Genomic DNA, 22,081 nt, shown 5'->3' on the forward strand with positions numbered 1-22,081 from the left:
CTAGTCATTTCACAGTATGGGATTCCCAGTCGATATGTGGAAAGTTAAAATCGCCTACTATAACAACCTCATTTTCTTGCAAGTCTGCGATCTCTCTACAAATTTGTTTCTCTAAATACTCCCATTAACGTGGCCATACCTTTTTTATTCCTTAGTTCCGCTCATAAAGCTTCACTGGAGGAGTTATCCAGTGTGTCCTGAACGAGCAGTGCCGTGACATTTTCCATGATTAGTAACACCCCGCCGCCTTTAATCCCTCCCGCTCTGTCGCGTCCAATACAAAGGAACCCCGGGATATTGAGCAGCCAGTTCTGTCCCTCCTGCAACCAAGTCTCACTAATGGCTACGATATCATAATTCCATGTGTTGATCCATGCCCTGAGCTCATCCGCCTTTCGTGCTTCTTGTATTGAAATATACGCAGATCAGAACATTAGTCACATCCTGCTCAACGATTTGATTTCTCTCCACAACCTGTTCTGGCTCTCTGGTTCCCATTCCCCTGCAACTCTAATTTAAACCCCACTATGCAGCATTAACAAACCTTCCCGCTAGGATATTCGTCCTTCTGCAGTTCAAATGCAAACCACCTCCCCCGTACAGGTTGCACTTTCCCTGCAAGAGAGCCCCATGATCCAAAAATCTGACGCCTCCCTCCTACACAAACTCAAGGGCATCTTCAAAACTCAATGTCTGAAGAGGGCGGCATCCATCATTAAGGACGCCCATCTTCCAGGACATGCCCGCTTCTCATTGCTACCATCAAGGACAAGGTATAGGAGCCTGAAGGCACACACTCAACATTTCAGGCACAGCTTCATCCCCTCCAGCATCAGATTTCGGAATGGACAATGAACCCAAGCACACGACCTCACTGTATATTTTTTGCTCACTTCTCGTACTGCTTACTCAATTCATTTTATATGCAGTGCATATATATTATTGTAATTTATAGGTTTGATTACGTATCGCAATGTACTGCTGCCGCAAAACAGCAAATATCACGACATAGGCCAGTTGATATTAAACCTGGTTCAGATATTCCCTCCACCAAAAACTTCCCACAGTCCTCCGAAACCTCCTATCATCTTATCTGAAGGGCTGTGAGTCCTCAGTTAATGCAGGTCTCCGTGATTCTGCAAGGGGTGAATGGTCTCGGCTGCTACCGAAGGTGAATTACAAACCAGGGGCGCTTTCCGACTTTTGTGTTGCGATCTCATTAGATTTCCCTCCGGGGTGACGTGCCGATGACGTTTCGCAGGGGGCGGGCCTCCCGGCGCGCACAAGTCTCGCGAGATCTCGGGGTGCCGGAGATGATGCTGGTGCTGATGGGCGTGAGTGGCTGCGGGAAGTGAGTGAGACCGGGTTGGAGGAGGGAGGGACCGGGACCGGGAGCGGGAGAGGGCAGGGGTTGGGGTTCGTCGGAAAAGGCCCGTCATACCCACCTGCACCAGCCCCACTGGCCTGCCTTCATTCCTTATCCCTCTGCGTCCTGTTTATGTCCCTGCCCCCTCTGACAGCCCATTCCAGATATCACACACTATGTGAAAAACTTAGCCTTCAACTCCATTTCACTGTCTCAGACATCCCTACCATGGGAAAACAGACACTCGCTGTGACCACATCACTTTCATCATTATTAGTTTATTTGTGCCAGCAGTGATGACTCCTGTGTGCATTTGCGTAAAGAGCCTTTGATTTGATCTTTTTGCATTCTCTTTGTTTCTGATGGAAGTATACGTTTACATTCGCGTGCACTGACTGTCCCTTTCTGCCAGATTCTGGTTATCATTACCTATTTTGCTGTCCTGTCACCTATTTGCAGTACTATCTTCTGCTCTAACCTTAAAAATGGCCCTCTTGCCGAAAAGCTTTGTTTACCTCTGATCTAAAAGAAGAGGTTATTTATTATAGCATTTATGGAGGAAGTCTGTATTTGGTATAACTTTCTTGTGACCAGCTTTTAAAGAAAGAATTTTAATAATGACCTGCATTGATTAAAAATCTGGTCCTATTGGTTATTAAATAGTATTCTGTGTTAACAGTGTGTTAAAATATTAATATCTATTAGAAATAAGTACACAGCATGAAAGTTGAAATCACAAATTATTATCAATTTATTACCATATAATTGATCAAATTGAGTTGGATTCATATCACTGTATGCACTGGTCCCATGCTTACACTCTGGCAGGTTCAGAAGGCCAATTAAGCTGGGCAGTTGGACCCAGGAGGTAGCCAATGAAAAATAACTATCTATACTTCAGTGGCAAGTAGACCACAGTGACCACAGGTGCAGCCTCATCCTTCAAAACTGTCCAGACTCTTCATAAAAAAAAATTACTAACGTTCAAAATGTTTAAAATCTATTAATATCGGCCTGAATAATTAAGTAAAATATTTTAAACATATTCAAACACATTTAAAATAAATAACTTGCCTTTTTTATCCTGGCCTTGGAGGCCTACAATTACTGTTCAGATGAATGACGACCTCCAGTCTTGTACAAGGTTTGGCAATAGAAGATGTGGGAGCTGGGCTTAGGTTTACCATGAGGAGTCCAGTGACATCAATCACATTAGAGGGCCTGGGTGGAAGTTGTTTCACATAAGTATGGTACTTGCTAAACACAGAATCCTTTTAGAATCATCACCCACAGTTTGCGCAGTTTAGCCAAATATATATTTCAAGCAAAGAGTTGTAGACATTCTTAACCTGATGGACCTGATCATTATTTCTTGCATTTCCTCAAAAAACAGAAAATACAAGGCATAATCATCAGATCTGTTAGCATTCGAGGAGGAAGAAAACAGCATTAACATTTCAGGCCAGTGATCTTCCATCATAATGGCTGTGATCAAAAATAATCCATATAAAACTCTATGTTTGTCTTCACAAATGCTGCCTGAGCTGCTGATTGTCTCGAGGAATTGCATTTCACAAGAGTTGTAATGCCAAAGCCAACTTTGTTTTGCAAAACCATTAAACAAGATTGCTTACACTTTACTGGCTGGACTGGTCTGTATCATTGGGTGTGAAAACATGATAATGTCCATCTGGCATCACCTGGTGAACTGTACACTGAGTAAAACACAGCTTGGTGTATGGGCAATATGTTCAACTAACTGTCTACCAAATTTTAAAAAAATGTTTTTCAACAATAACTGTTGTGACAGGCTCTTGAAAGGAGATTTGAATGAGCCATTGGAACATTTTGTAGTAAAACAAGATTTCAACTACAGATGTACCATTCGTTCCATTCACAACCATGTTACTATAAGTTTTTATGGAATTCTCTACACTCTGAATGAACAGAAAAATGCTGAAAGTATTGTATAGATCTCTTACAGAAAGAGAAACGAAATCAACATTTCAGATTGATAATTCCTCAAGTGAACTGGAAAAATGATAGGACAAGCATATTTTAAATTCCAGGCCAGCAGGAATGGTGGGGGGAACAAAGGGAATATCTGAGACAAAGTAGAGAACAAGAGAATCCAAGTGACAGGCACCTACCTCAGTGCTGGTGAAGACTTGTTCATCACTGCTGATGCCTCTGGATGAAGTATAAATGGATGGATATGAACTAGGGCAGAGGAGAGGAAGAGAAACAACTGAAATGTGAAATGTGCCGGTTGTTTGATATCTGCAATAAAAGGAAATACTGGGAATAATCAGCAGATTGGGGGTATCTTGAAGAGAAAGCTGTTTCAGGTGCAGGATCTTGCACCAGTTGTGATATAGACAGGAAAGGTTAGTTATCAAAAATTGTTGTATTTATTATTGACTCCTTAAAACTACCACACCTTTAAAATAAAAGTGAAATGTTTTCCCTTGAGCTTTCACGGGGCTTCGTTTGGAATGCTGTGGGAGGCCAGAGACATAGTAGGAGTGGAATGAAAAGTTAAGGTGATGAGGAACTTGAAGATCAAGGTCACATTGTGGGCTAGACAGCAGTCACCCAACTTGCATTTGGTTTCTTAGAAACAGAAGAGATCCCATTGTGGGTAACCAATGCAGCTCAGTAAATTGGAATGTACAAGTCCATTGCTAGTTCACCTGGCATGACAGTTTGGATTTTTGGATGGTGGGACAGAAAGGAGTCAGCTGAATCAGCTCCAAGTGCATGGGAAAATATCATGAGAAAGAGATAATGGAAAACAAATGGTGAATGTTCCCTTAAGAATGCTGAGAAGAGTGTATGTCTGCTTGTAATTGTCAGGATTTAGAGGATGAACAGCGGAATGTAGAGATGGTTGGGATGGAAGATGAAGAATAAAAGACTTGTAACCAGTTATGAACAAGGAGCCTTCAAAGTCTTCTCTCAGACCATGATTATAGCTGCACTTGTGCTCTAGTCTAGCAGACACTCCCTATATTCTCCCCACCTCTTCCTCCTTTGCAACTTAGAGCATGCTGTTTCGTCACTTTTCAGTTCTGATGAAAAGTTATCAACCTTCTCTCTCTTCACAGATCCTGCTTTTCCTGCACTTTTTCAGCTTGCACAATATTTTTGTGAATCACATCACTAAGAACTTTCCATCAGTTTCTGAGTTTTATGCTATTGGAATGTTACACATGAATCAGAATCAGTATCAGGTTTATTATCACCGGCATGTGGCGTGAAATTCGTTAACAGCAGCAGCAGTTCAATGCAATACATAATCTAGAAGAAAGGAAAAAAATAATAATAAATAAGTAAATCAATTACAGTATACATATATTGAATAGATTAAAAATTGTGCAAAAAATAATCCATATTTAAAAAATGAGTTAGTGTTCAAGGGTTCAATGTCCATTTAGGAATTGGATGGCGGAGGGAATGAAGCTGTTCCTGAATCACTGAGTGTGTGCCTTCAGGCATCTGTATCTCCTACCTGATGGTAACAGTGAGAAAAAGGCATGCCCTGGGGGCTGCCTTTCTGAGACACCACTCCTTGAAGATATAACCATATAACAATTACAGCATGGAAACAGGCCATCTCGGCCCTTCTAGTCCGTGCCGACGCTTACACTCACCTAGTCCCACTGGCTCGCACTCAGCCCATAACCCTCCATTCCTATCCTGTCCATATACCTATCCAATTTTACTTTAAATGACAATATCGAACCTGTCTCTACCACTTCTACTGGAAGCTCATTCCACACAGCAACCACTCTCTAAGTAAAGAAATTCCCCCTCGTGTTACCCTTAAACTTTTGCCCCCTAACTCTCAACTCATGTCCTCTTGTTTGAATCTCCCCTATTCTCAATAGAAAAAGCTTATCCACGTCAACTCGATTCTTCCCCCTCATTATTTTAAATACCTCTATCAAGTCCCCCCTCAACCTTCTACGCTCCAAAGAATAAAGACCTGGGTACTTTGTAGGCTAGCACCCAAGATGGAATGGACTTAATTTACAACCTTCTGCAGCTTCTGTTTGTCCTGTGCAGTAGCCCCCTCATACCAGACAGTGATACAACCTGTCAGAATGCTCTCCACGGTACATTTAAAAATCCACTTAATTTGAAATTTATGAAATAGGACTGACAAGAGTTGTAATTTAATAAATTATATTTTGCAAAAATTTTAGCAAACTTGATTGTCATAGCTTTGTTTATTTCAAAAGGTTTTCAATAGCCTTTAGCTTGCAGGATTAAAATGGCAGTAATATTCCCATGACAGGGTTGCAGTATTGAAATGACAACTAATACTATGGTAGTCTGTATGACAAACAAAATATTTCTAAGTTGCATTTTAAATTTGTCTTTCAGACTTTGTACACAGGTATTATTAGCATTTTAAAATCAGCTTACAGAATTGACAAACTTTTTGCTGAATGATTCTGAAAGTTATGCTTATTGTCATATAGTATCTAATAAAGATATTAAATTTAATTCAGTTGGATTCATTGTTTTACACTGGGAGTAGAGGATTTTTGTTTGGTTCGCTTGAGCTTGATATTAAAGAATAAGCTTTTCAAGGGAAAATGTGGTGGATTAAATCAAACAAAGTCAAATAAATTTAAACACAAATACAGTAAATCAAATACATCAAACTATTTATAACAATTAGGAAGGAAAGAGCAAATGCCAAAAGATGAAACAAATTTATAAATTCATATTTTTGAAACTGTAAAGATGTCATAATGTCAAATAAGTGAATGACCTATTTCCTAATAGGCCCAATACTTGGAGGAAAAGTTAACAATATTCCAACTTTTTTCTCCAGTCTCTCACAATTTTCACAGGGGTATACATTTCAGGATAAAGGAATAATACAGAGTATTTAGGGCAGATGCAGAGAAAGAACCAACCTCATTTACAACAAAACAAAGGCATTGTTTAAATTAGTTCATTTTCTTATTGGAGCAATGATGGTCCTGGTGCAGGTGGATGGGAGTAAGCAGTTTAAAAGGTTTAGCATGGACTAGATGAGCCAAAAGGCCTGTTTTTGCTCTACTTCTCTATGACTCTATTGTAGGACATTTTATTAACCTGCTATGTTAGGCCATGCCACAATACATTGGGGTTTTAATATATAATGACACACTTAAGGAAATTTGTAATTTTTGGAATTCCACATTTTATAACATACTTTTGTTTATTATTAACATACGTATTGAGTAAGAATTTAAGCACCAACATATTTTTGATATTAGGTTTATTTAATTTTATCCTCTTTCTTCTAGGACCACAGTGTCTTCATCTCTTGCTGAAAAGGTATGTGTCAATTCTGAGAACTATTGGAAAAACATTAACTTTTGTTTAATTTCATTTACTTTTGATTTTTCTTTTTCAATGGACAAGTCTGTTAGATTTTAATCTACTAAAGATGATATACACAAATGAACACAAAGAGTTTTTCAAAATTGAGAGATTAGATCAAGGTTAGAATATTATTTTGTGGGAAACATGAAGGTTTTAAACACTGGGGCAATACAGGAGCAGAACAAATAATACTGTTGCCATCTCTGAGTTTGGTCCTGACCTTGGGTTCACTCTGTAGAGTTTGCATGTTCTTCTGTGGGGTTCCCCTGGATGCTATGACTTCTTACCACATCACAAAAACTTCCTGGTAGGTCAGATTACTCCAGGTATAGTTAGGTGTCTGTAGAGTAAGATGAGGACTTGATTATCACAGGAGATTAAATTAATTACAGGAATGTAAACGAGGAAATGGGAGTGATGGGACATTCTGAGGGACAGCTTAGAATCAATGGGCTGAAAGGCCCTTTTTGTAAGGACGTATAAACAGTAAAAGTAAGAATTAAGCTTCTTACATAAAAAAGCAGCATCCATCATCAAAGATCCTCACCACACGCGCCATGCTGTATTCTCACTGGTGCCTCAGGTAGAAGGTACAGCAGCTTCAGGACTCATACACCAGGTTCAAGAGCAGTTACTACCCCTCAACATCAGGCTCTTGAACACTCATTTAAGAACTCTATTATTTTGTTATTTCATGCTGATTATTTATTGCCATTTATTTATATCCGCATTTGCATAGTTTGTTTACAGTTTACAGACCCTGTTTACAGTTACCATTCTATAGATCTGCTAAGTATGCCCGTGATTGAGAATCTCAGAGTTGCATGTGGTGACATATATGCACTCTGATAATAACTTTGATCTTTTTGAATTGGATGACATGAAGCTTGGCTTTTTGATGTTTGGAAATTGTTCCAAGCAGAGCACAGAGATTTTGATTAACTCTGCCATCTCAATTTGGTGGATGAGAAGTGGTCTGTGATCTAGTGACATATCTTGCACAAAGATTTCACTCAGATAAATTTACGTAAGAGGGTATGCCACAATGCCAGACATTGGCTCTAAAATATAAGGAGGTTTTTTTTTATAGTTTAGATGATATTCTTGGAGCACAGACTTTTCCTCCAAAAATAGTCAGATTTCCTGTCTCTCTCTGTGACCATGGGAGAGGGGGAGGGTTTGCTGACTGTTTGGGTCTGCAAAATTAACTGCAGACTCAGTCTAGGGTTTGAGGGATGGGTGAAAAATGGTCCAGTGAGTCAGGTGCTTTGAAGTATTCAGTTCCCCACAACTGTTTACATAAATGGACTTGCTGTTCATGGAACTTTACGAGTATAGACATTGAGGGATTACACGCAGGGGTGTCAAACTCATTTTAGGTCACGGGCCGGATTGAGCAAAATGCAGCTTCATGCGGGCCGGATCAGTCGGACGCGTGCGAACGCAGCTTTCGTTGCCTCCGTTTTTTCAGCCTGCTCTCATGTGTCTCAGTCTCTGCTATAACTACAAAGTGTTTCACTTTACAAATTCCGTTTCATATGAAGAAGACTACCGAGCAAGACTGCCGAATAAACACTAAAAACCCTGAAAACCTGGTACCTGAATAAACTCAGCATTAGCCATATCATACGCCATAGGCGCTTCGATTACTGGGGCCAGCTTCAATAGTAATTAGATATTATCTCGCGGGCCTTGAGTTTGACATATATGGATTACAGCAAGTATACAGTGTCTATAAAAAGTATTCACCCCTCCCCCCCCCCCCCCCGGACATTTTCATTTTTTATTGTTTTACAACATTGAATCAGTGGATTTGATTTGGCTTCTTTGACACTGATCAACAGAAAAAGATTCTTTCATGTCAATGTGAAAACAAACCTCTTCAAAGTGATCTAACTTAATTAGTAAAATACAAAATAATTGATTGAGAAGTATTCAGTCCCTTCAAGTCAGTATTTAGTGGATGCACCTTTGGTAACAATTACAATAGAAGCAGCAATTCTGTCAGATTGCTTGGGGATTGTAGGTGAACAGCCCTTTTCAAGTCCAGCCACAAATTCTCAGTTGAATTGAGACGTGGACTTTGACTTGGTCACTCCCAAGTTTTTTAAGCCACTCCTGTGTTGCTTTGGCTGAATGTTTGGTGTCATTGTCCTGCTGGAAAACAAATCTTCTCCCAAGTCACAGTTCTCTTCCAGACTGCATTAGGTTTTTCTCCAGGATTTCCCTGTATTTTGCTGCATTCATTTTATCCTCTACCTTCCAGGGTCTGCTGCAGAGAAGCATCCCCACAACATGAAGCAGCTGCCACCGTGCTTCATGGGAGGATCGTGTGTTTTTGATTATGTGCAGTGTTTGGCTTAGGCCAAACATAGCTTTTAGTCTGATGGCCAAACAGCCCAATTTTGATTTCATCAGACATAGAACTTTCTTCCAGCTGACTTCAGAGTCTCCCACATGCCTTCTGGCAAACCCTAGCCAGGATTTCATGTGTGTGTTTTTTTTTCCCAACTGTGGGTTTCTCTTTGACACTCTCCCATAAAGCTGTGACTGGAGAAGCACCCAGGCAACAGTTGTATGTGCAGTCTCTCCCATCTCAGCCACTGAAGCTTGTAACTCCTCCAGAGTTGTCGTAGGTCTCTTGGTGGCCTCCCTCACTAGTCCCCTTCTTGCACAGCCACTTAATTTTTGAGGACGGCCTGCTCTAGGCAGATTTACAGCTGTGCCATATTCTTTTCATTTCTTGATAATTGACTTAATTGTACTCCAAGGGATAGTCAGTGACTTGGAAATTTTCTTATATGCATCATCTGACTTGTCCTTTTCAACAACCTTTTCACAGAGTTGCTTGGAGTGTTCTTTTGTCTTCATGGTGTGATGTAGTTTTTGCCAGGATACTGACGCACCAGCAGTTGGACCTTCCAGATACAGGCATATTTTACTACAAACAATTGAAACACCTTGACTGCACATTGTGATCTCCATTTAAATAATTATGAGGCTTCTAAAACCAATTGGCTGCACCAGTGATGATTTGGTGTGTCATATTAAAGGGGGTGAATACTTCAGCAATCAATTATTTTGTGTTTTATATTTGTAATTAATTTAGATCACTTTGTAGAGATCTGTTTTCACCTTAACACAAAAGTGTCTTTTTCTGTTGCTCAGTGTTAAAAAAGCCAAATTAAACCCAGTGTGATTCAATGTTGTAAAACAATAAAACATGAAAACTTACAGGGGGGCAGTGAGATGAATAATTTTTATAGGCACTATAGATTCAACTATTTAATGCAGAGTAGTCAGAGAGTCACCACCTACATTTTGTGCAGCAGTAGAATCCAAAGTTGCTGTAGTTCTTCAGCATTTACACTGGATAGACTAAGGATGAGTGCTAATTAATTGTAAATTTTTTGAATTATTTTAGTTTGCTTCATTGTTTTCAATTGTTTATACATTTTATTTTTGTATAATGTCACATTGACAAGACATTCAAAAAGCCTTTAAAATTGGCATTCAGAACATTCATGACCATTGAAAGTCCTTAGAAAATATATGTAATTAGGCTGAAATTGTAAAAGTGCAACAATGATTCTGGGTTGATAGAGATTGCAAGGGTGAAGTGGGAGCATGTAGTGGTTTAGATTCATGAAGCCATAATGCATGGGAATAGGCCATTTGGCCCAACTCATCCATGCCAGTCCAGATGATTAATCTTATTTGCCTGCCTCTGGTCCACATGCTTTTAAACCTTTCCTATCCAAAGTAAACATTGTATTTTACTACTGCTTTTACTACCTTTCTGGCAGCTCGTTCCATATAAATGTCCACAACTTTCAGTGTGGAAGAACATATCTCTCAGATCTCCTTTTAAGTGGAAAGGAAATGGTAATGTCAATGGAAAGAATTTTTGAAATGCATTCATTAGCGGGGAAAAAGGATGGGAGAACTGTAGATGATGGCATGAAAAGACAGACATGCGAAGTAAATGGGACAAGGAATAGGATGTAGATGGTAAAATTTAGTTAATACAGAGTTAGTAAAGGAAAAAATGAACAGAGAAGATGACAGGAGATGACAACGGCAAAAAAGTTTCAGTTGTGATAGGGTGAAGTAAGTTTATCAATACATGATCCTCTCTCAAGATTTAAAAAGATGTGCAACCTGAAAATATATTTAATAAATTTTAATAGCTGGGCTGGAAATTCTATGATGCAGATGACTACCATTCTGAAGAAAATAAAGAAAAAATGGCTAAAGGAATACCACTAAATGATGAGGTAATACTTTTTAAGATTATGCTTACCCATCTTTTTTGTCTGAAATGCTTTCAGTAAATGTAATAAAATTTTTATCCTGACAAAATGAGGAAAGTATTTAACACAAAAAGATAAAATCTACACTTTTGTCTCTTTTTAAAAGCCTTTTACAAGTAGCTGTCCTGTCTAATGTTACTGTTCAATGTTCCTTCTAACTAGCTATACAAGGTGGTTTAAGATGCTTTAACAGCTGTATAGTAAATCTGGCTATGTAACTCACCTGTCAGCAAATCCAGTTGAATCTGGAGATCCAGAATTTTGAATGATCAATGAAGAAGAATTAGCAATATCATTCAAATCAGGATGGTGTGTGACATGTAAATACAAACCCCATTTCCAGAAAAGTTGGGATATTTTCCAAAATGCAATAAAAGCAAAAATCTGTGATATGTTAATTCACGTGAACCTTTATTTAACTGACAAAAGTACAAAGAAAAGATTTTCAATAGTTTTACTGACCAACTTAATTGTATTTTGTAAATATACACAAATTTAGAATTTGATGGCTGCAACACACTCAACAAAAGTTGGGACAGAGTTAAAATAAGATTGAAAAGTGAACAGAATATTCAAGTAACACTGGTTTGGAAGACTCCACATTAAGCAGGCTAATTGGTAGCAGGTGAGGTATCATGACTGGGTATAAAAGTAGCATCCATCAAAGGCTCAGTCTTTGCAAGCAAGGATGGGTTGTGGTTCACCCCTTTGTGCCAAAATTTGTGACAGAATTGTTAGTCAGTTCAAAAGGAACATTTCCCAACGTAAGATTGCAGAGAAATTAGGTCTTTCAACATCTACAGTACATAATATTGTGAAAAGGTTCAGAGAATTCAGAGACATCTCAGTGCGTAAAGGGCAAGGTCGGAAACCACTGTTGAATGCGCGTGATCTTCGAGCCCTGAGGCGGCACTGCCTAAGAAACAGTCATGCTACTGTGACAATTATAGCCACCTGGGCTCGAGAGTACTTCGGAAAACCATTGTCACTTAACACAGTCCGTCGCTGCATCCAGAAATGCAACTTGAAACTGTATTACGCAAGGAGGAAGCCATACATCAACTCTATGCAGAAACGCCGGCGAGTTCTCTTGGCCCGAGCTCATCTCAGATGGACTGAAAGACTGTGGAACCGTGTGCTGTGGTCAGATGAGTCCACATTTCAGCTAGTTTTCGGAAAAAACGGGCGTCGAGTTCTCCATGCCAAAGATGAAAATTACCATCCTGATTGTTATCAGCGAAAGGTGCAAAAGCCAGCATCTGTGATGGTATGAGGGTGCATCAGTGCCCACGGCATGGGTGAGTTACATGTATGTGAAGGTACCATTGACTCTGAGGCATATATTAGGATTTTAGAGAGACATCTGTTGCCATCAAAGCGATGTCTCTTCCCGGGACGTCCATGCTTATTTCAGCAGGACAATGCCAGACCACATTCTGCACGGGCTACAACAGCTTGGCTTTGTAGACACAGAATGCGTGTGCTTGACTGGCCTGCTGCCAGTCCAGATCTATCTCCTATTGAAAATGTATGGCGCATCATGAAGAGGAGAATCAGACAACGGACTGTTGAGCAGCTGAAGTCTTATATCAAGCAAGAATGGACAAAATTTCCAATTGCAAATCTACTACAATTAGTATCCTCAGTTCCAAAACTATTAAAAAGTGTTATTAAAAGGAAAGCTGATGTAACACAACGGTAAACATGCCTCTGTCCCAACTTTTGTTGAGTGTGTTGCAGCCATCAAATTCTAAATATGTGTATATTTACAAAATACAATTAAATTGGTCAGTAGAACTATTGAAAATCTTTTCTTTGTACTTTTGTCAGTTAAATAAAGGTTCACGTGAATTAACATATCACAGATTTTTGTTTTTATTGCATTTTGGAAAATATCCCAACTTTTCTGGAAATGGGGTTTGTAGTTCTGCTGCATATTGGAGTTATAATTTGTGGTTTTGAGAGGTGCTGTGATGAATCCCAGCACCCGAGAAGGAAACTAGATTATCCACTCAACACTTCTAGCTAAAGGTAATTGCAATGGTTTTGTTGAGAATGGGGATGTTCTTGAACCACCACCAGTTAGTTGCTTAATTTTTTTAAACACTGATGTGCTTCACGAAGAGCTGATCTGTTGATTGTGTATGTACAGACGGCCTCCACACCCTGTGTTACAAAGAGTGCATTCCTGCAAAATGTATTGCAGTATTCCATAACAGGAAGCTGCATCATCTGTGCTTGCGTCAAAAAGCATGAGCTGAATATAAACATAAACCTAGACATTTTTAATCTCTCCCTCTCCCAGTGTAGAGTGCCCTCTTGCTTCAAATCATCCACTACTGGTCCTGTACCCAAAAAAGACCAAGGTAACATGCCTGAACAATTGGTGTCCTATCGCACTCACCTCAATAATAAGCAAATGCTTTGAGAGGCTGGTCAAGGATTACATCTGCAGCTTGCTACTACCCAAACTGGACCCCCTACAATTCGCCTACCTATACAACCAATTGACAGATGACGCAATAGCCACTCTACGTACCGACCTTACACATCTGGAGGAGAAGGATGTTTATGTGAGAATGCTGTTCTTGGACTACAGTTCAGCATTCAACACCATCATTTCATTCAGGCTCAACAAGAAACTCAGAGACCTGGGCCTTGTGCAGCTGGATCCTGGACTTCCTGTCAGATCGCTGGCTCCCTCACCTCCACGCCTCTGACTTTCAACCCAGGAGCCCCTTGGGGCTGTGTATTAAGTCCCCTCCTTTACTCTCTGTATACCCATGACTGTGTCGTCACCCACAGCTCTAATCTGCTAATTAAATTTGCCGACGACACTACATTGATTGGCCTGATCTCAAACAATAACAAGGTGACCTACAGGGATGAAATCATCTCCCTGGTGTCAAGAAAACAACCTCTCCCTCAATGTCGCAAAAACAAAGGAGCTGGTTGTGGATTACAGGAGGAATGGAGTCCGGCTAACCCCTATTGACATCAATGGATCTGGAGTTGAGAGGATAAACAGTTTTAAGTTTCTCAGCATCCACATCACTGAGGAACTCACGTGGTCTGTACACACCAGCCGTGTGGTGAAAAAGGCACAACACCTCTTTCACCTCAGATGGTTGAGGAAGTTTGGTATGGGCCTGCAAATCCTAAGGACTTCCTACAGGGACACAATTGAGAGCATCCTGACTGGCTGCATCACTGCCTGGTATGGGAACTGTACCTCCCTTAATCGCAGGATTCTGCAGAGAGTGTTGTAGACAGCCCAGCATATCTGTAATTGTGAACTTCCCATGATTCAGGACATTTACAAAGACAGGTGTGAAAAAAGGGCCCGAAGAATCATTGGGGATCCAAGTCACCCCAACCACAATCTATTCCAGCTGCTGTCATCCGGGAAATGGTACCGCAGCATAATAGCCAGGACCAATAGGCTCCGGGACAGTTTCTTCCACCAGGTCATCAGACTGATTAACTCATGGTGATTTGAGTGTATTTCTATGTTATGTTGACTGTTATCCACTTACAAGGATAAGTGCCAGGAGGGAGATCGGTGGGAAGGGAAGGGATCTCTCCCATTTTCCGCACAACTGCCCTCACCCCATCCGCCCGCCACCCCACTCGGGATAGGGTTCCCCTTATCCTCACCTACCACCCCACTCAGGATAGGGTTCCCCTTATCCTCACCTACCACCCCACCAGCCTCCAGGTCCAACGTATAATTCTCCATAACTTCCGCCACCTCCAATGGGATCCCACTACCAAGCACATCTTTCCCTCCCCCCCTCTTTCTGCTTTCCGCAGGGATCGCTCCCTACGTGACTTCCTTGTCCACTCATATCCCCCCCCCCCCCATCCCTTCCCACCTGTCTCCCTCCTGGCACTTATCCTTGTAAGCAGAACAGGTGCTACACCTGCCCTTACACTTCCTCCCTCACCACCATTCAGGGCCCCAGACAGTCCTTCCAGGTGAGGTGACACTTCACCTGTGAGTCGGCTGGTGTGGTACACTGCGTCCGGTGCTCCCAGTGTGGCCTTTTATATATTGGTGAGACCCAACGCAGACTGGGAGACCGTTTTGCTGAACACCTACGCTCAATCCGCCAGAGAAAGCAGGATCTCCCAGTGGCCACACATTTTAATTCCACATCCCATTCCCATTCTGATATGTCTATCCATGACCTCCTCTACTGTCAAGATGAATCCACACTCAGGTTGGAGGAACAACACCTTATATACCGGCTGGGTAGCCTCCAACCTGATGGCATGAACATTGACTTCTCTAACTTCCGTTAATGCCCCTCCTCCCCTTCTTACCCCATCCCCGACATATTTAGTTGTTTTTTTTTCTCTCTCTCTGCCCATCACCCTGCCTGTTCTCCATCTCCCTCTGGTGCTCCCCCTCCCCCTTTCTCCTGAGGCCTCTCGTCCCATGCTCCTTTCCCTTCTCCAGCTCTGTATCACTTTCGCCAATCACCTTTCCAGCTCTTAGCTTCAGCCCACCCCCTCCGGTCTTCTATCATTTCGCATTTCCCCCTCCCCCCACTACTTTCAAATCTCTTAGTATCTCTCCTTTCAGTTAGTCCTGACGCAGGGTCTTGGCCCGAAACGTCGACAGTGCTTCTCCCTATAGATGCTGCCTAGCCTGCTGTGTTCCACTAGCATTTTGTGTGTGTCATTAGTGAGCAAGCTCACTCTTCATACTACTTATTCATTGCTTTGAACAGATAGCCGTGAATCAGATTTTATATAGAAATTCCAAGCTGTGTAGTTCTAATGTCAAAACATAATGGCTTTTCTTATAGCTGTTATTCTATCTATAAACTGGATTGATTAATACTCCTGGCCTTCTGTCAGTTGTGAAACATTAGGCTAGGAGCAACAGGAAATTTGGACATGTATGGAATATAGTCAGTAATCCTGTATGTGGGTTGGTAAACTTGGTCTGATGATGGGTATGAGCTAGAGTAAGTGTAGAGGATCAGGAGACGACACTCTCATCCATCAGGCCCACAAGCAGTTCTATAAACCTGCTTCTGAAAAGCAATTACACCTCTCAGTCTGGAGCATAGACCATGGCTTGAAAAACATCAGAAGCAATGTCTGAAGGATGGGTTCAATGTGAGTTGTGAAACTAGTATGACATTCGAATAGGTGTCCTGCTTCTTGAGAGCAGCCTATTCTACACCCTTCTCTCTTTCTCCTTCCCTATACTACCTATTAAAACCAGAGTGGCTTGATTTTGATCAGGCTTGATTTCTTAAAAAGTCATTTTCACATATGCATATTTATCTAGAACCCCTGAATTTTTGAAACATCTCAAAAATTACAATGGAAACATTAAATAAGGCTAATCTTTGTATTAGTTGAAGTTGTTATATTCAAGTTTATTTAAAACAGTGGCCAAAACACATTTTTTGGTGGGAGATCTCACCTAGAATTGCCATTCCTGGAGATCACTCCCAGTATTTCCATATTCCAGTAATTCTAAACATACTTAGTAATATCTTTTGGAAACATATCATATCTGCTGTAATCCGTCTCAATTTTTGTCCACTAATGCTGCCAAAAATGCTGGGCACTTCCTGCAGTATTGATGTGCATGTCTTAGTTTTTAACATATTCTTCTTTCTCTTATCCTTGAATCTCTGCTGAGCTGCAGAGTTATTTCCAGCGATTTCTATTTTTTATTGCTTATTGCCTCAAACTGCTTTATAGTCAATGAAGTACTGTCTGAAGAGTGGTCCCAGTTGTAATTTAGGAAATGGAACAACAAATCAGAGTACTGCCATTTCCCACGTAATAAAGAAGGATAATTTAGTGATAGATGTACAAGTAAAGGCCCGGATACCACTGGCAGTTCCCCTGGTCTTTTTGGTACCATCATCAGCTCACCTGCATCCTTCTCCTGAGGTTGCAGACAGGCCTTTATCTCCATCAAATACAAGACAAATCTTTCAAATAGTTTCATCCTCAGTGTTGCACCAGAGCAGCAGTCCAGATTTAAGAATCTTGAGGAATCTGAAATAATTCTCCATAATTTAAAACTTCCTTGGATAAGACTAATCGGAAATAACATTTCAAGTTACAATTTCTTTTTCTTCTGAAATGTACAAAACATAAACCTTAAAATCAAGTATTAGGATGGGCGCAAAACAGAATTAGCTAAACTAGATAAAGATGGCTTTTCAGTTTTGTTTGGTAACTAAGATCAATTGTTGAGAGGCACTTGGGCTTTCAAGAACTCAACTGGCTGTTAAAGGATGACAATGAGCGAAGAATCCTCTCAGGTGAGTAAAGGCAAGAATAAATTGACTTAGCAAGCTCCATGTACTTTATATAGCACGATTTATATAGTGTGTTGTCTTTAGCTACAAGCTCAAGATGCTACTACAAGCAAGGTTTTCATTGTACTTTATGTAATTGTGCACATGACAATAAACTCAACTAAGTTTTTCAGCTAAAAGTGTATTTTGTTCACAGGAGAGAATACCATGGCTATGCACTTTGCAAGAAATATTGTTGAGGTAAATTGAAATTAAATGCATCTTACATTGTTTAATATTAAAGATAGCCAAAATTCAGATCAGATATACCCTGAGGGGTAGTTAAAATTATTATTTTACTATGCCATCACCCCATCCTTTTAGAAAGTAAATAAATACTTGGCAAATGATGAATGTTTGTAGTTTTCAAAATCTTGTACATCACTTGCAATTGTTCTATTTCCTTGGGTCCACAGTCTCCTTATTCTCACCTCATTGTTGGCCTACAGTGAATTTTCTCTTTATAGACAATAGATAATAGGTGCAGGAGTGGGCCATTCGGCCCTTCTAGCCAGCACCGCCATTCACTGTGATCATGGCTGATCATACACAATCAGTACCCCGTTCCTGCCCTCTCCCCATATCCCTTGACCCCACTATCTATAAGAGCTCTATCTAACTCTCTCTTGAATGCATCCAGATACTTGGCCTCCACTGCCTTCTGGGGCAGAGCATTCCACATATCCACCATTCTCTGAGTGAAAAAGTTTTTCCGCATCTCAGTTCTAAATGGCCTACCCCTTATTCTTAAACTGTGGCCTCTAGTTCTGGACTCACCCATCAGCGGGAACATGCTTCCTGCCTCCAGCGTGTCCAATCCCTTAATAATCTTATATGTCTCAATCAGATCCCCTCTCATCCTTCTAAATTCCAGTGTATACAAGCCCAGTCGCTCCAATCTTTCAACATATGACAGTCCCGCCATTCTGGGAATTAACCTTGTGAACCTACGCTGCACTCCCTCAATAGCAAGAATGTCCTTCCTCAAATTTGGAGACCAAAACTGCACACAGTACTCCAGGTGGGGTCTCACCAGGGCCCTGTACAGCTGCAGAAGGACCTCTTTACTCCTATACTCAATTCCTCTTGTTATAAAGGCCAGCATGCCATTAGCTTTCTTCAATGCCTGCTGTACCTGCATGCTTGCTTTCATTGACTGATGTATAAGAACACCTAGATCTCGTTGTACTTCCCCTTTTCCTAACTTGACTCCATTTAGATAGTAATCTGCCTTCCTGTTCTTGCCACCAAAGTGGATAACCTCACATTTATCCACATTAAACTGCATCTGCCATACATTTGCCCACTCACCCAACCTGTCCAAGTCACCCTGCATTCTCATAACATCTTCCTGACATTTCACACTGCCACCCAGCTTTGCGTCATCAGCAAATTTGCTAATGTTACTTTTAATCCCTTCATCTAAATCATTAATGTATATTGTAAACAGCTGCAGTCCCAGCACCGAACCTTGCGGTACCCCACTGGTCACAGCCTGCCATTCCGAAAGGGACCCGTTAATCGCTACTCTTTGTTTCCTGTCAGCCAGCCAATTTTCAATCCATGTCAGTACTCTGCTCCCAATACCATGTGCCCTAATTTTGCCCACTGATCTCCTATGTGGGACTTCATCAAAAGCTTTCTGGAAGTCCAGGTACACTACATCCACTGGCTCTCCCTTGTCCATTTTCATAGTTACATCCTCAAAAAACTCCAGAAGATTAGTCAAGCATGATTTTCCCTTCATAAATCCATGCTGACTTGGACTGATCCTTCTACTGCTATCCAAATGTGTCATAATTTCATCTTTTATAATTGACCCCAGCATCTTTCCCACCACTGACGTCAGGCTAACCGGTCTATAATTCCCTGTTTTCTCTCTCCCTCCTTTCTCGAAAAGTGGGACAACATTAGCCACCCTCCAGTCAGCAGGAACTGTTCCTGAATCTATAGAACATTGGAAAATGATTACCAATGAGTCCACGATTTCTAGAGCCACCTCTTTAAGTAACCTGGGATGCAGACCATCAGGTCCCGGGGACTTATCAGCCTTCAGTCTATCCAACACCGTTTCTTGCCTAATATAAATTTCCTTCAGTTCATCCTTTACCCTAGTTCCTTTGACCACTATTACATCTGGGAGATTGTTTGTGTCTTCCCTAGTGAAGACAGATCCAAAGCACTTGTTCAACTCATCTGCCATTTCCTTGTTCCCCATAATAAATTCACCTGTTTCTGTCTTCAATGGTCCAATTTTGGTCTTAACTATTTTTTTTCTATTCACATACCTAAATAAGCTTTTATTATCCTCCTTTATATTCTTGGCTAGTTTACCTTTGTACCTCATTTTTTTTGGCATAATACCTTTTTTGTTATCTTCCGTTGCTCTTTAAAAGCTTCCCAGTCCTCTGGTTTCCCGCTCATCTTTGCTATGTTATACTTCTCTTTTATTTTTATACTGCCCTTTACTTCCCTCGTCAGCCACGGCTGCCTTTTACTCCCCTTAGGATCTTTCTTCCTCTTTGGAATGAGCCAATCCTGCACCTTCTGCATTATTCCCAGAAATACCTACCATTGTTGTTCCACTGTCTTCCCTGCTAGGGTATTGTTCCATTGAACTTTGGCCAGCTCCTCCTTCATAGCTCCATAGTTCCCTTTGTTCAACTGTAATACTGACACATCCGATCTTCCCTTCTCCTTCTCAAATTGTAGGTTAAAACATATCATATTATGGTCACGACCTCCAAATGGTTCCTTTACCTCCAGGTCCCTGATCAAATCCGGTTCATTCCACACTAAATCTAGAATTCCCTTCTCCCTGGTAGGCTCCAGTACAAGCTGTTCTAAGAATCCATCTCGGAGGCACTCCACAAACTCTCTTTCTTGGGGTCCAGTACCATTCTGATTCTCCCAGTCTACCTGCATGTTGAAATCCCCCATGACAACTGTATCATTACCTTTGCGACATGCCAATTTTAACTCTTCATTCACCTTACACCCTACATCCAGACTGTTGTTTGGGGGCCTGTAGGTAACTCCCATTAGGGTCTTTCTACCCTTAGAATTTCTCAGTTCTATCCATACTGACTCTACATCCCGATTCTATGTCCCCCCCTCGCAAGGGACTGAATATCATTCCTCACCAACAGAGCCACCCCACCCCCTCTGCCAGTCAGTCTGTCCTTTCGATAAGATGTATATCCTTGAATATTCATTTCGCAGGCCCTGTCCACTTGAAGCCATGTCTCTGTTATTCCCACAACATCGTACTTGCCAATTTCCAACTGAGCCTCAAGCTCATCTACTTTATTCCTTATACTTCGTGCATTCATATATAATACTTTTAATTCATTACTCCCCTCTCCTTTCATATCAATTCCTATTTCACTTGGCCATACTGTATGATCTCTTCTTGAGCTTTCTACTCCATTGATTCTGTTGTCCTTATTAACTTTTCTTATTTTCACTTTCCCTTTAACTCCATCCTTATATTTCCAGTTCATCCCCTCCCCCCACTACTTAGTTTAAACGCATCTGTGTTGCAGTGAACATTTTCCACTACATGTGATAATCCAATTTACTAAGTTCTTTGTTTTTCATTCCAATTAGAATTGCACAAGACTCATTTCCATTATTTGTGTAATTAGTACCTTCTGTATAATCTGTCAGCAGTCATATCTTTGTGGTTCTGATATTGGCAGTAATTATTGGATGAGTTTTTCTTTAGAATCTGTAACTTTTTGGTCACAAAATTTCCATTATATTGTTGGCTATATACCTTATTTCTTGGTTTTCAGTCCATTTTAAATTGATTTTTTTTTTCAAAAATGTGAGCAAAAATTAATGCTATTGAATGAACTCCATCAAACTTTGAGGAAAATATGCAAGTTATTTGAAAATATCTCTACTTTTTTTGTTCAAACACAGAGAATACTTACTTGGTGCAAATGTAATCCTAGCATGTTCTTCCCTGAAGAGAATGTATCGAAGAATTCTAATGGGCGAGCACAGCATAATCAAGAGAAAACTGATAAACCTCGAAGAGCAGAAATACTCACAATTTGACTTTAACAAGGACATTTTGTTTGTCTATCTTCATGGTTCCATAGAACTGATCATTAAAAGGTTAGAAACCAGAAAAGGACATTTCATGTCAGCTTCTTTGCTGCAGTCTCAATTTGATACCCTGGAACCACCTGAAGACACTGAAAATTTCATTAGGATAAATATTGAGAAAAGCATTCCAGAGATAATGGCTGAGATTGGAAAGTATCTGGGTATAAATCTTTAAATTTTAACAGGGCATCTGAAGGAATGGTTGTAACTTAACTGTCTGAATTTGTAATTAATGGAAGCAAAACTATTAGCTTTTACATCATAACACTACAAACTTGTCTGTTCCTTCAGTGTTTCTGCAGCTGTATCATTTAATATAAATGCCAAAGTTGCTCTCTTTAGTTTTGCAAATTTCTCCAATACAAAAATGGAAATTCAGTCAAATTGATGCAAGGATCAGAAATTTAACTACTTTCTGTAAAATGCCTTTATGTTATTTATATAAAACACTTAGTAATCTCTGACCTTATGTTGGTATATAGTTGATCGTGAATTCCAATTTTCATTTGAACCTCAAATATTAAAACTAGATAAACTGGGTTTTGTCATTCCTGCTGTGCATTGAG

General features: G+C 40.5%; 1 protein-coding gene across 2 annotated transcripts; it reads left to right on the forward strand.

The window, feature by feature from the left end:
• Nucleotides 1–1,248: 1,248 nt before the first annotated feature.
• On the forward strand, nt 1,249–22,063 carry LOC140741044 (probable gluconokinase). 2 transcript variants are annotated; one of them, XM_073070708.1, is made up of 5 exons: nt 1,249–1,351; nt 6,673–6,703; nt 10,942–11,028; nt 17,557–17,600; nt 21,327–22,063. In XM_073070708.1, the coding sequence occupies exons 1-5, from the start codon at nt 1,314–1,316 to the stop codon at nt 21,688–21,690; spliced, it is 564 nt and encodes a 187-aa protein (XP_072926809.1). In that variant the 5' UTR covers nt 1,249–1,313; the 3' UTR covers nt 21,691–22,063. The 2 variants fall into 2 exon arrangements, with proteins under 2 accessions (XP_072926809.1, XP_072926818.1); XM_073070717.1 differs by lacking the exon at nt 10,942–11,028 and having other exon boundaries at nt 1,283–1,351.
• The last annotated feature ends 18 nt before the right edge of the window (nt 22,064–22,081 follow it).

This window comes from Hemitrygon akajei, chromosome 2 (genome assembly GCF_048418815.1).
Source record: "Hemitrygon akajei chromosome 2, sHemAka1.3, whole genome shotgun sequence".
Classification (NCBI taxonomy): domain Eukaryota; kingdom Metazoa; phylum Chordata; class Chondrichthyes; order Myliobatiformes; family Dasyatidae; genus Hemitrygon; species Hemitrygon akajei.